Source organism: Exserohilum turcica (genome assembly GCF_000359705.1).
Source record: "Exserohilum turcica Et28A unplaced genomic scaffold SETTUscaffold_24, whole genome shotgun sequence".
In the NCBI taxonomy this organism is placed as follows: domain Eukaryota; kingdom Fungi; phylum Ascomycota; class Dothideomycetes; order Pleosporales; family Pleosporaceae; genus Exserohilum; species Exserohilum turcicum.
This window is the reverse complement of record NW_007360070.1, coordinates 242,309-256,301: the sequence shown is the minus strand read 5'-3', so window position 1 is coordinate 256,301 and position 13,993 is coordinate 242,309. Positions and strand designations below refer to the sequence as shown.

The window sequence follows — 13,993 nt, the reverse complement described above, 5'->3', positions numbered from 1 at the left end:
AGGCACGGGCGACGTGCAGAGCGAAGCACTTGGAATGCAGCCCGCATCTGGCAAGTGGAGTGACGGGATGGATATTTCGAAGGGTGAGGTTGGCAGCAACGACACGCCGCCCGCGCAGGCAGTGAAATCATGGTGCAGCCCCGAGACGAACGCTTAGTCCAAGCGCTTAGCCGTGGATCCAATCACGCCCTACCCGCATCACAAAGGCGACTAACACTCAAACCACCCTATCCGCGTACGTCATCATATTCAGCCTCTGCCACACAATTTTCCGACCGCCGACATGTCTTCGCGAGCGCTGCGGCGAGCCCAGCGGGAACTTGAAGAGAAGCAAATTCGCGAGCGGCTAGCCCAGGATAGCCAGGATGAGGACGAGTCAGAGCCCGAGGTGGCACTAAAGACGGCCGCGAAACCGAGCCTGTTTGCCATGCTAGGTGACGGTGGCGACGATGAGGAGGGGGGCGACGACGACGACGACGACGATGAAGATGCAGAGCGTGAGACTGAAGCTGATGCCGGCGGCTCTGACGACAAAGCAGCGCCCGCCCCAAAGCCATCCAAGAAGAGCAAGAAAAAGAAAAAGAAAGCAAAATCAAAGGGCAAGGCTGCGGCGACAGTCGCGAGTGATACTCGCACCAAGAGTCGCTCAGATTTGGATGAAATCGACCAGGCATTGCTTGCACTCAGTTTGACTGCCAACGGCCAGGCCGGCGCCGAGTCGGACCAACAAGGTGCGGCAGTCAGCGAGGAGAAGAAGCAGTTGTTTTCGGCGCTGAGCGTCGACACGCAACACCTGCACTCGGCCAACGAGATGAAGAAACTCTTTGGCCGAGCTGCGCTGCAAAATGTCGAGGACGAAGGGCGCCCTCGACAGCGGGGTCACCAAGGGGGCATTGCGGCCGCAATTGCAGGACGCCATGCTCCTGGTGGCCGAAATCTTGCCTCCCTGGGTCTTCGTAGGAATATCTTCATTCAGGGCAAGGAAGAGTGGCCGCGTGCTACATCTGGCGGGCTCGGGATGGAAATTGTCGAGAAGCGCGCCGACGGCACCGTTGAGTACAAGTTTGTGCATAATCGCACGTATCAAGACGTCCAGCGGCAGTTCCAAGTATGTGTGGCAAGCATGGATCCTGAACGCATGATTTCACTCCTCCAGCACAATCGTAAGGTGACCCACTATTCTGAGCATACACAACATTGACCCTGCCTCCAGCATTCCACATCTCGACACTGCTGCAGGTCTCTGAGATTGCGAAGCAACAACGCGAGAATGCCGCTGCGTCCGACATGCTAGAGCGTGCGCTGTTTACCTTTGGTCGCTCTGTGCACTCGACCTTTGCTGCTAACCTCGCTGCTGGAAAAGCGCGCCTGGACTTTCGCCGTCCAGAGAACCGCGAGTTCTGGCTTGCGGTATGGCGCTATCTGGGAGCATTGAGTACTCGCGCGACATGGCGGACGTCATTTGAATGGGCCAAGCTGCTACTCGCCATGGACCCCGAGCAAGATCCCTACTGTCTCCGACTCCTCGTTGACCAGCTGGCTTTGAGAGGTCGCGAGCCCGAAGGACTGGTTCACATTGTTGAATCGGATTATCTGCAGCGGCAGTGGAAGATCCCGCCAAATCTCGCTTACAGTGTTGCGCTCGCTCACGATCGCATGAAGGAGCCGCAGAAGGCTCGCTCGGCGCTTCGCAACGCCATCAAAGAGTACCCGTGGATAGCAGCGAGACTGTGCAAGGAGCTGGACATTTCGCCAATACCAAAAACAGTGTGGGGCAAGGAACCCAACAACGATTACCAGGAGCTGCTCTGTCAGATGTATGTGCCCAAGGCAAAAGACTTGTGGAACACGACAGAAGGCACCACTCTGCTGGTCGAGATGTGTTATGCATTCGACGAGGAACTGGGTGCAGGCGAAGACCCGTACTGGCTCGCGCAGATAGCAGAGAATGATATCGCGAGGCACGTCATCTTGTCGGACAACCAAGCGCTCATGTCGCTTCTCGATGTGCGGATCAAATCAAAGTACACGTCAGTGTCCGACCCACTGCCACCCGACGACAACTTGGAGTCGTATGAGGCTTCAGCAAGCGGCACTCACACAAGGCGGCCACCCGACGCAGAAGCACAGCAGCTGCTATTAGTGGATTTGGAGCAGCAACGGGAATACTTTGAGAGGGTGGGAATCGAGCGGCTGATGCAGCGGGGGCTGACGGAGCAGAACCTGATAGAGGCGCTGGAGGAGGCGAACAGCAGCGTCGAGGAGTTCCGGAGCCGCACCGAGCGGTTCCAGTTCATACGCGCGATGCTTCAGCAGGCCGGAGTGCAGGTCGTGTTTGACGAACAGGCGGGCGGGCGGGAGGTGGGGACGGGGTCTGAGACGGATGAATAGCGGCGATCCAGTGCATGTGCGGTACGGAGTGCATGGCATAAGCTGACAATACACATATAAATACAGCGGCCACGGGCGAAAGTGGTGCCGTGAGGCTGCGGCTGGCCGTGAGCGACATTGCATGAGCGCCCATGATGGCTACCGCATTGCCCACGCGCCCCCTGCAAGGCGGGGCTGGGGCGGCCCCCCACTCTGGCCAGCCTCAGCAGGGCGTCTGGCATCTGGCATGTGGCGGCGTGGCAGCGAGTGACGGGGGATGCGGAGTGGCAGTAGTGAGTGGTGGCAGTGGCAGTGGCAGTAATACGGTGGCAGCATTAGCAGCAGGCCCAGCACCGCCAAATCAGCTCCCGCACCCGCACCGCACCAGCCACGTCCGTGCGGGTGAGCGCTAACACCAAGGCAGCTGAGGGAGACCCTGTCATGCTGTCGCTCCCCCAATTGTGATTGTGACGTACCCAAGACCCAAGGTTTGCCTGTGCCTGTGGCAGCCCATTGCCCGCATAGGCCGTGTGTCTGCACGTGCTGGCATCCAGCATCGCCTCTGCCATCGCCGCCCCCAGGCACAACCCACCACCACGACCGCTGCCGCCGCTGTCATCGTCTTCGCCGCCGAAACCCCAACCCCCGCCCTCTCTCCCACATCCCTCGCCATGAGCGGCGTGCGTGCTCACCTCGCCAGCAGGCTCCGCAGCACCTCCCTGTCCGCCGTCCCCCCTCCCCAGCACAGCTCAAACTACTCGCGCGATCTGGCCAAGATTGCCTCTTCCATACTCTACCGCTCGCCGCTGCCCTCGCCCGAGGGGAGGCCCGTCTTCATCCTCAACGCCGCCGCCCTCCCCGACTCCCACGACGCCGACTACGACCTGCTGCTGCCCTATGTCCTCGCCCGCCTGCCCGAGGAGGACGAGCTGCTCAAGGGCTACGAGTATGAGGTCGTCTTCTTTGCTGGCGACGGCGATGGCTCCGCAACCAGCAAGAAGCACAGGCCCGGCTGGGGCTGGTTCCTGCAGGCCTACCACGTCCTCTCCAGGGCCATGCGCAAGAGACTCCAGCGCCTGTACATTGTCCACGAGAAGGCATGGGTGAGGATCTTGACGGAAATCTTCTCCACGATTGTTAGCCCCAAGTTCAGGAGGAAGATCTATCACTGTGCGCCCTCCCCTGCCAGCTCCTTGTGGCTCTACTGACCCACTGCAGTGTCCAGCTTGACCCAGCTTGCCCGCGAAATCCCCATTGAAGACCTCCTTATCCCCCCTTCAACCTATCTCGCCGACCGTCGTGTGTCTGAAAACATTGCCGCATTCAATGGCCCCGGGAGACGAGCCTTTGGAACCCGCACTCCATTCCCTGCTGCCAGCAATGGCAAGACCCGTTTCCCCCGTGTTCTCAGGGAGACGACCAGCTTCATCCTCATGGAAGAGAACATCACGTCAGAAGGCTTGTTTCGGGTGCCTCCACACTCGAGACTGCGCGACTCGCTGAAAGAAGCATACGATAGGGGCCAGAAGTACATCATCTGGAAGGACAACGACACCATGTTGCCAGTACCCCCCTACCCCCAGGCCGAGCACCAGGACGAGATACTCGCTGAGCTAATCCCTACCGACGCATACTCGGTCTACATGGCCGCCACACTCATCAAGGCCTGGTATGCTTCCTTGCGGCAACCAATCTTCCCTACCGAGTCCTACCGGGACCTGCGCCGACTGTATGGAAACAGCCAGGACATCTTTGAGCTCGACAAGCTGGTTGACCTTTTCTCTCCAAAATCTGAATGGTCGCTATTGCCTGGTCTGTCTCGTGAAATTCTCTGCAGACACCTACTACCCCTCCTGAGCGCGGTAGCTGCACGACAAGCAGAAAACAAAATGAGCGCCGAGAACTTGGCCGTCTGCTTCGCCCCGGGTTTGCTTTGTGGACCTGATCAGCTTGAAGATGCAAAGATGTCTTCCATCATCAGAAGAATCTTTGGTCAAGCAATCGACATGTGGACTGACGGACTTAGAGAAGCATGTGGTCAGACAGAAGAGGTCTTTTACGCAGAACTGAAGCTACCTAAGAACCAAAACGATTGGGAGGATCCAGTAGACAACTCAAGAGACTCGGAAGACAGCAGCGGATTCATGGAAGAACAAATAAAGGGCATCACACTTGTCGATAACGAAAAAGCGCCCTCTTTGCATGACCCCCGACAAGGTCAAAAAGAGGAGCAGCCACCTCCGCTCCCGCCGCGGTCTCGCGCACCCTCTACCAAATCTTCCATCGACTCGGTTCACCGAAAGCCAGCGCCGCCACTCACCGTCCCCCCACGCTACTCGACTGTCATATCAGACGCCGCTACAGATGCTGGCGAGTCGCCCATCACCCTTGCCGCCACCACCGACGGCTTCGCGCCATTCCGTAATAACGACAGCAGCTCCGAACAGCCCCCGCAGCTCCCACCCAGACGGGATGCCCAATCAGATGAGAAGAAGTCTGGTATGAGCAATCCAATCCCAGTTCTTCCCATGTCCGCTCCTACACGCGCGGAACAAGATACGCGCTCACAAGTTTCCACTACTGCTTCTTCTCCAGTGTCTCAATTCAATATTCCTAAGAGGAAGACCCTGACTGCGACGCAGATTGACAACGTCGATAAGGCCGTCGTCGCACAAAACGAAGCAAACCGAGCACAGCCCGTGGGTGGCATGGCGCTTCCCGGGCTTACGGGTAACTATAGCAATGCTAACAACACAGGCATCAAGGGTGGCCTGTCTCCAACAAGCACATCTGTGAAGAGCGAGATGGCAACCTCGCCTCAGGTGGCATCACCCCAGAGTGCCGTGTCAGCACCAGCATTCGTGTCCCGCCGCCCAAGCGTCCCTTTTTCCGCAACACCCTCCAAAGTCAGTCGTAGTCCAAGCATCAACTCCCTCGCACGCCCCGTCTTTCCAACAACCCCGCAAGTCCCCATTATAAGCCAGCCCTCGCCGCACAGAGCGTCCACCCTTCCCGTCCCTTCTGCCGCGCCCCGTCTCCGCACCCCCAGCCCAAGCCTCATGCAACGCATGCCTAGTTTTGAGAATTTCGCAAAGGACCCCGCCAAGAAAGACGATGGTGACGACAGCCACGGCGGCGTCGCGAGGGGTCGCGCCCTCAAACCAACCAAAGTCACCATGAAGAAGCAGTCGGTCGAGCACTTGAGGCGCTTGTACGAGGAGCGTGCGGGTACGGCGAGTGTGCTGATTCAAGCGGCCAAGCAAAAGAGTAGTGGTTCTTGAGACTTTTTCTTTTTCTTTTTCCTTTTTAATTTCCTAGTAGCGGATATATACATGTTTTCAATGTCGAGTCTTGTTCTCTTGTTGCTTTGGTTTTTAGGGCCCGCTGAGATGGGGTGCTGAGATTTTTATTTTCTTTGTAATTATACAGTAGGCTAATTATTTGATAATGTCTCTCTCTCTCTCAGTGTTTCTGCATGTGTCTGTGTCTATGCTCTCTCTTTCTTTCTGTTTAATGCTTTTGTGTCTACGTGCCCTATGTGCATGTGTGCATGTGTATGTGCATGTGTATATGCATGTATATATGTGTGTCCTTTTTTTTTTCTTCTTTTCTTGCCATTTACATATTCTTGATTAACTACAGTAAGCCGGGGGATTTTTTTCTTTCTCTATTTAGACTACTTCCTCCTCCTCCTCCTCCTCTTCTCCATTGCTTCATCGTCGTAATTGGCAAGTATGCGTGTGAGAAGGGAAAAAAAAAACACATCAACTCAAATCAGTCTGGGTTTAACTTTGTGTTTTTTTGAGTAATTTGGATATTGGCCCTGTTTGGCTGTTTGGCTGTCTGTATTTTATATACTGTATGTACCATTTATACGCGCATCTCTCAACTTGAAATGAACTCGAGCGGTGCCGTCTTGGAATTCAAGCACACAAAATACATAGATAGATAGTAAGTCTGGTACGAATGGATCGTGACAAGGGGATAGGGGTTGGCAGAGCGGGGATGAGGGAATAGGCAAAGAAAGGGGAAGACGGGAAACAAAGAATGCAAGGGAAATTAGGAGCGGAATTACGACAAGGTATATAGTATTATATGCGTACGTCTCTTTCTATCTGTGTATGTATATATATATGTGTGTATGTTCAAGACTCGTTCACTAGATACATACATACATGCGTACGTACGTACGTACATGTATTGCATGGCCGTTTTTAGCAATCGAGAAACAAGTCACATGTACAATGCACATACACATACATACCCCACCACCACCACTACCACAGCCGCCATTCCCAAACCCCCGCCAGAGCACAATTATAAAAACCGAAACCCCCCAAAGGCGAGGCGTTGTAAATCCAAGCCCAGACCATCCACCCAACCCAACCAATTAATCACCCCCGTTCTACATATCAAGCATCATGGCGTAATAGCATGCTAAGTTTGCGCCGTCACCAACGTTTCATCGTTTCCTGCCCCGCTCCACCCCGTCCTGCAATAACGTTTCTACAGAGCCCAGCCCTGTCTGATCGGGTTATGCATGCAATTCAAACGCAGAACACGCAGTCAAGTCTTGGTGTTGACCCTTGAGCTCAGCCCTCGACCTCTGTCAGCTCATGTGTTCCGAAGATTCGTGCGGGCCCTGCCACCACCCAGCGTCGTACCCGTCTTGTCCATGGTGTCCATGGTGCGGGTCCGGCGGGTATGCCGACTGTGCGGCAAAACTTGGTCGGTGCGCATACGTGTCATTGTGTTGGGGGTTGGTCTGAGGATACACATTTGCTCCAACACCCGTGGCGAAGCCATTGACGTGGCTGGAGCGCCAGTCTTCGTTGATTCGGAAACCGTCGCGTCCAAGGCGGTCGCCTATGTCGGTATTGTGCAGGACGCTTTCGAGGCCCATGGGGCTCATCTGTTGGTAGTTGTGTCGTGGGAGTATAGGACCAGGAATACCGGGCATTGCTAGCATATGGCGTCAGGAAGTGTACAAACTAACACTTGGGGAATTCACTTACGGGTCCAGAACATGGTTTCTGCAGTGTCTACCGTAGATGAGGCTATTGTTGTGGGCATGTTGGTTGCTGACGATAGAGGAGGTGTATACTGGTAAGGAAGCGACATGTTGTTATTGTAACCGCCCTGAACGGTTTCGTGCCTTACGGCAGGCGACGAGTGGCGTTGGCTAGAGACGACGCTGCTTGCTCTCGAGTTGGCAGGGTGTGAAGCCAACTGCATCATGTTTTGAGATGCAAACATGGACAAACTCTCTCGCCGTTGAGGCTGAGGCGGATGGATGGCTCCAGGCCCTATGCGATTACCAGTAATCGTCTGAGAGCTTGGAACCATCAAAAGGGGCTCTCCTGGGGGACTCATTCGACCATGGGGATTTTCTGGATCGTTCTTCGGTATCAGCTTTGAATTGCTGAGCTCTTCTGGAAATGGCAAGTTCCAAGTCTTGGACAAGGCGTATATGATCCGAAAGCTTCTTGCTCCAAAGTAATGGCATTCGTGGAGGTCCTCAAGACCCTGTAGTCCTTCAACAAGGTTTTGGCGAGATACCGGGTTTTCCTTGGAATAGAGCAAGTGCAACACACAGACGGTGAGCAAGATGTGTGGTATGATCAGATGCGCTTGTCGAAAATCGTAAAACTTTCGGTAGAACCTAACAATTCTCGATACGTTGTTGGCTGCTTCAACGCAGATGTCGCGCGGGCGTACGTCGGAGTGGATGAGCTCGACTTTAAGCAGCGGTCGGAAGAGGTGAACAATTATGGTCCAGTAGAACATACTAAGTACTAATCAGTTTTTTTTGGCATTAGTAGAAAAGAGGGTGGTTCAACATACTGTAGCACCAAAATGTGTGGTTCAGGCTCTTTCTTGCCATCAATTCCCAATGAAGAGGGCAACTTTCTGTACCAGGCTTTGTATCTATTGTAACAACCGAGGAGTTTGTTGCTGGTAAGTCGCTCTTTTGGGGCAAAGAACATGTGGTTATTGTCATTGACCAGCTCGGAAAGTGATGTGAACTCCTGCAGAAACATGCGGGTAGTTACAATACCAGTATTGGCGTGCGGGGTGCCAGACAATGCCTCTGGAATACCGGGAGCTTCTTCGAGTATGGGTTTCTGGAGAGTAATTGCGGCGCGGGGAAGCTGGGAGATTCTTCCAGTAGTGACGGTCCAGACACTGTGTCGTGTTAACTAAAGGCGTCATGAAACACGTGGTGGTACCTACTTCTCTACGGTAAAGCAGCCCCAGAAGGTGACTTTCCGAACCTCGACTTCGCTTGGTGTCAGTCCAAGTGTGGCGCTGGCACCATAGTCTAGATGTAGGCCAAGTTCGACACACATGCGCATGCATCGTCCCATGTAGCCAAATCCAGAGCTCTCTCGCCCTGTACTCGGCTCACGCATCGACATGATGCAGAGCGCCTGGACTGTTGTAAGACTCGGGGTTTCATCCTCGAAGAGTAATCGCCTGGCCTCGGCGAAGAAGTGATCGCCCGCTGTGCGGAAGTTGGACGGGTCTGTACGGCCCGCAGGTTCATCTGTGAGATGGCAGGCGTATGCACATATGGCATTAACAAGGAGGGAGCAGCAATACTTGTCGCGACCAGCTCTAAAGTCCTTGTAAAAGCATTCGCGGCTGAAGAGAACGTAGAAGGGATGGCTCCATGTAAAGTAGAGGTCAAGTAGCCTCTCGACAAAGGCCATGTCGTCGGTCACGTTTGTCCATGTTGATCCCTGGCGCTCTGGCTTCACGCTGGTCATACGCGGCCAAACGCCGCTGAAGTTCGCTTCTTCAGGGACTAGAGCCAAGCTGGCCGAGTGCCCAAAATGTCGACTTTGGCCGGTGAGTGTTACTGCCGGCTTTCCGAGGAGTACACTTAGATCGGACTCGAGGCTCTGGCCCTCGACGGGCGTACTGGGGTTCAGGGTTACGTTTTTGCGCCATGTTTCTGCCAAGCCGGCGGTGTCGAGGTTAGGGTTGCTGCGAATGTGCTGGATAAGCTCGTTGACGTGTTCCTCGGGCAATCTTCTTAGCGAGTTGACGATGAAATCGGCGTTGGATGTGGGTTCAGGGGCGAGGGTAGCTATCGACGAAGCATCGCGCTTGGTGCCAACATTGGTGGTACTGGCATGGCCCCCCTTGGTACGCCGGCTCTCGCTCTCCGCGTCGTAGAAACATTCCGTCTTGTAGACGGCAGTACAGGTGGCGCATACGGGCGTGCTGCCGTCGCACTGTAGGTCGGCGTCAGCAAGGGATCAGGCCATAGGTCTCGGGAAAAGTCAATGGGACAGGCGCCCTGGAACAAGCTCTTGGGAATGGTACAATGCGAGGAGCAGTCCGCGGAGGCGAATCTCTTCGAATCAGACCATGTACATGATTTCCGTTACGCGGTCGTGTACCGAGAAGGTACTTACCTTGGACTTGCGTTTACGACATGGCACACAGGCAGATTGCACACAACGCCGCTTACTCGCCTTTGCGTCCTGGGGAAGCGAGGTGTCCTGATCGTCTCTGTTGGAGGATTGGGTGGCAGCAACAGGAGCAGCAGCACCACGAGCCATTGTTGACCAGCGATCGTGATGGGGGACAGTCCGCGCAGGCTCCGAGGGCGTTCTGGTTATGACATTCTCTTCCAGGGCCGGACTGGGACTGAAGAGGTAGTACGGGAGATCAGCAAGTGCCGGGCTAGAACAAGGCGAGGACGAATTAGGTCGTAGTGACGTTCGGAGCCCGTGGCGATGTTCAACGGGCGTGTGTTAGCTACACGCGGGTGGAGTAGATACACAGCATGTGGAATTGGAGAAGGGTGGCGACAAGGATCTCGAGCACCAGCCGCAACAAAGAGAGATGGATGAGGCTAGCAGCATGTCTAGACGGGCGACGACAGGGAGCAGATGGCAATAGCCGAGAGGCGAACAGGCCAGAGCACATGGCAAAGTCAGACCCAAGTGGGAATTCGAATCGAGACCCTAAAATGCCATGGCCCGTCAGCTGATCGGCCATGCATTGCGTGCAGCCCGAGCCCGAGCCCACAGGCAGCCGCTCCCTTTCGCGGAGCTGGGAGCGACGCGATGCCGGAACCGACTGGCCTCACAGGCAAGGCAATGCGGGTGGGAGCACTTTTTTTTCTGGGTGGGTGGAGACGATTTGGCGACGGCAGCTCCAGCGCGCGCGAATGAGCAGAGATTTTCTGTCGACCTGCCCGCTGCCGGCGCCAGTTCCAGTTCCAGCTCCAGCTCCAGCTCCAGCTCCCGCTCCAGTGCCAGCTCCCAGTGCCAGTGTCAGAGAGACGCGTGAAGTGTTGCCGCCTGCTAGTTTCGGCACGGCACACCGAGCAGATTCGCCACTGTGATGTCTCGAGCTGCAGAGGCTGCGTTGCTTGCTGGCCTGCTTGCTTGGCTCATGGTGCCATCGGTGTTGGGCAGCCGTGGGGTGGGTGGTTGGTTTGGAGGGCCAGAAAAGATGTGGACGGGCGGTCGTCGTGATGGAGGGGGGGGGAGGCGTGAGAAGGAGGGGGCGGCGACGGCTACGTCACACTGGCGGCGGATGCAAGCGAGTCGGCTCTGCGCCTTTCGTTGGTGGAAGAAGGGCCGATAGCTGATCGCTGCCGCCCTGCGCCTGCGCGTGTAATGCTCGCCTGTCCCGCCCAGCACGTCGGGGTATGCCATGGGGTACGCCTAGGTGTAGGTGTAGGTGTACATACACATACGCGGTGCTGGTGCCTCGTCCTTAGCACTCCAACACGCCCACCACGTCCCTCGCCCGCCCACGGCCCATCTCCCCATGCGGCCTGGTCAGTACCACGACGCTGGATCTGTCACCTTCGTCTTCATGCAGCGACCCCGATCGTGTTCGCCGGGCGACATGGCCGCAACCAAGGGGCATGCACGCCCTGAGGCTATCCACAGCCACGCAAAGTCTAATACATGCCTTCTATTCGTCACAGGCTAAAAACGTCCTCAGCCCCAGACCCAGAGCAACACCCAAACTCCCATTTCCATGCGACCCACCCTGCCTCTTCCGTCTACGCACACCCAGCTCCCTGCACCGGCTGCACGCCCTTGATCGCCGGCAGCAGGCTCCGCGCGCCCTGCCTGGCCTGTTGAGCCAGCACGGCGTCCATGATGACCAGCGCCGCCATGGATTCGACAATCGGCACAGCGCGCGGCACCACGCAGGGGTCGTGTCGGCCCTTGGCCTCGAGCACACCATCCTCCTGGTCGTATGTGACCGTCGACTGCGCCTGCCCAATCGTGGCCGCTGGCTTGAATGCCACGTTGAAGTAGATGGGCGCCCCGTTGGTGATGCCGCCCTGGATACCGCCCGAGTTGTTCGTCTTGGTGGTTAGCTTGGGCTTGGACCGGAACGCCTTGGCAGACGGGTTCTCGCCTGCTGGAACTGCCGGGGCTTTGATAAACGGGTCGTTGTGGATGGAGCCAGGCACTTGTGCGCCGCCAAAGCCAGAGCCAATCTCAAATCCCTTTGTTGCTGGAATCGACAGCATAGCGTGTGCCAGCTTTGCCTCGAGCTTGTCGAAGCATGGCTCCCCCAACCCTGTCGGGCAGTTCCTAATGACACATGTCACGGTGCCGCCAATGCTGTCCTGCGCGTCTCTGTACTTTGCAACCAAATCCTCCATGCGCCTGCTGACCTCGTCGCTCGGACACCGTACCGGCAGGTACTCGTCCACCTTTTCGCGCGTAATGCCATCGATCAGCTTGAGGTACTCTGAGTTGGTCGACGCCGTGGGGTGTTCGGCCGTGGGAGGGAAGAGGAACTCGTTTCCAATCGAGTTTGTGAATGCGACAATCTCGATGCCGAAGGCTTCACGGAGGTACTTTTCGGCGATTGCGCCAGCGGCCACTCGCCCTACCACGCGTTAGCTGCCATGTGTCTTTGTCTCGGGCGCAGACAATACAATGGCTTACCAATCGTCTCACGAGCGCTGCTCCGCCCACCGCCTGAGCTAGCCTTGACCCCGTACTTTTCCAGGTATGTCCAGTCGGCATGACTCGGCCGTGGGTACTTGTCCATGGTCTGGTTGCCGTAGTCCTGCTTGCGCTGGTTCTCATTCATGACCCTTATGCCAATCGGTGTGCCCAATGTGATGCCAAACTCTGTGCCCGACTGAATCTCCACGCGGTCCTTTTCGTTGCGCGGAGTCGTGATAGCAGACTGGCCGGGGCGGCGGCGCGTCATCTGCGGCTGAATGTCCGCCTCGGTGAGGGCCATGCCAGGCGGGCATCCGTCGATTATGGCGCCGACAGAGAGGCAGTGGGACTCGCCATAGCTGCTGCTTGTCAGTTTGTGCACCCAGCGTGCGGGAAACGACTGCCTACGTGGTGACCCTGAAATGTGTGCCGAATGTAGACATGGTGGCGGTGGTGCGAGGGATAGGAAAGCAGCTTGCGGATGCTGATCGGACCTGGCCAGTGAGAGGAAAACGTGCAATTGAGGTAGAGAGCAACTGCTCTATGACTCTATGATTTGTGCGAACCCAAGGTAAGCCGCCAGTCGGGCCAGACGCATGCGCTAGACTAAGCAACGTCCGAGTCACTCCAGCACCAGCAGTTTTGTAAATTTAGCGGGGCGCGGAGCAGGGCCGTTTAGACACCCGAAGTCGGCCACCCATGTAGGGCTGCTGTCGTTGGAACCATCTTCTTCCCTGCATCGCACGCCTTGACCCGCAACAGCAAAGACTATTAGGCTCTGCAAGCTTCAAAATATAGCGACCTTGTTTTGTTGTTTGTGTGCCGTCGCCCTGGCCGCCTTGCAGCTGCGATACGGACAATGAGCAGGCGCCGGAACCATGCCGTCATGTTAAATTAAATGATGCTGCCAATAAACACACCGACACGCCATCACCACGGCAAAAAAAGGAGCTCGGATGGCAGAAAAAAATCAAAAAACATACAACAGCAGGGATTCGCCAGTGGTCACCCACCTGACTACTAATCTGAATTTTTTTAATTAAACTTTTTTAAACTACTTATAAGTAATAGTACTTACTATAATAAGTAAGATGTTCATTATCTTCACCAACCTTTCAAAGAAGAGGTGTATCTAGCAACTAGTTCGTCTGCTTGGAATGCTAGAAGGGGTTTCAGAATCGGGCTGTAACGGGCTGAACGCCCTTCGCCTCCCATACTCGTCTACGACCTCGTTTACTCCACCTGCCCGGCCTGATTGTTACCCTAGCAACCAGCATTGTATATAGATAGCTACGTAGCCGAGAGCTTAGCTCTCTATCGAATACAATCTTGTTACCTTGGCCTGTCCGATCGTGCTCCCGAGCTTAAGACTACCCTCCGGGGTCGAGCCCCTTACACGGGCAATATGTGTGTATCATATTGCAGCGCATCACCTTTAAGAAGCCAAAGTCAAAGTAGATATTAAATTTAGTAGTGTAGGCCATCTAGCTATTCCTTTCCGTCATCTATCTCTGCAATAACCCCACTCATTTCCATATTCCCTTAAGGCCTGCATGAATACCTCTGTGCTATGCTAATGGTAAGTGTTATCTTACAGATCGCATCGGCAGTTGCCCACATCGTGCCACTTCTAGAGAAGACGGGCAGCATTGGAGATAGATGGCTGCAGCCTAAGGGCGTTG

General features: G+C 55.6%; 4 protein-coding genes across 4 annotated transcripts; 2 read left to right on the top strand and 2 right to left on the bottom strand.

The window, feature by feature from the left end:
* Positions 1-283: 283 nt before the first annotated feature.
* SETTUDRAFT_184968 (uncharacterized protein) lies at positions 284-2,410 on the top strand (the record flags this gene model as incomplete). The annotated part of the gene is made up of 2 exons (XM_008028416.1): positions 284-1,163; positions 1,214-2,410. 2 exons carry the CDS (start codon positions 284-286, stop codon positions 2,389-2,391), a joined length of 2,058 nt encoding a protein of 685 aa, XP_008026607.1. The 3' UTR covers positions 2,392-2,410.
* Positions 2,411-3,008: 598 nt separating this feature from the next.
* On the top strand, positions 3,009-5,825 carry SETTUDRAFT_132155 (uncharacterized protein). Its single transcript, XM_008028415.1, has 2 exons — positions 3,009-3,540; positions 3,589-5,825. Exons 1-2 carry the CDS (start codon positions 3,042-3,044, stop codon positions 5,649-5,651), a joined length of 2,562 nt encoding a protein of 853 aa, XP_008026606.1. The 5' UTR covers positions 3,009-3,041; the 3' UTR covers positions 5,652-5,825.
* A 1,154-nt stretch (positions 5,826-6,979) lies between these two features.
* SETTUDRAFT_161746 (uncharacterized protein) lies at positions 6,980-9,941 on the bottom strand (the record flags this gene model as incomplete). The annotated part of the gene is made up of 5 exons (XM_008028414.1): positions 6,980-7,332; positions 7,386-8,158; positions 8,215-8,556; positions 8,605-9,611; positions 9,795-9,941. 5 exons carry the CDS (start codon positions 9,939-9,941, stop codon positions 6,980-6,982), a joined length of 2,622 nt encoding a protein of 873 aa, XP_008026605.1.
* Positions 9,942-10,974: 1,033 nt separating this feature from the next.
* On the bottom strand, positions 10,975-13,223 carry SETTUDRAFT_169596 (uncharacterized protein). Its single transcript, XM_008028413.1, has 4 exons — positions 12,943-13,223; positions 12,720-12,882; positions 12,309-12,670; positions 10,975-12,249 (listed from the first exon to the last, which is right to left on the bottom strand). The coding sequence occupies exons 2-4, from the start codon at positions 12,752-12,754 to the stop codon at positions 11,405-11,407; spliced, it is 1,242 nt and encodes a 413-aa protein (XP_008026604.1). The 5' UTR covers positions 12,755-12,882; positions 12,943-13,223; the 3' UTR covers positions 10,975-11,404.
* Between the last annotated feature and the right edge of the window lie 770 nt (positions 13,224-13,993).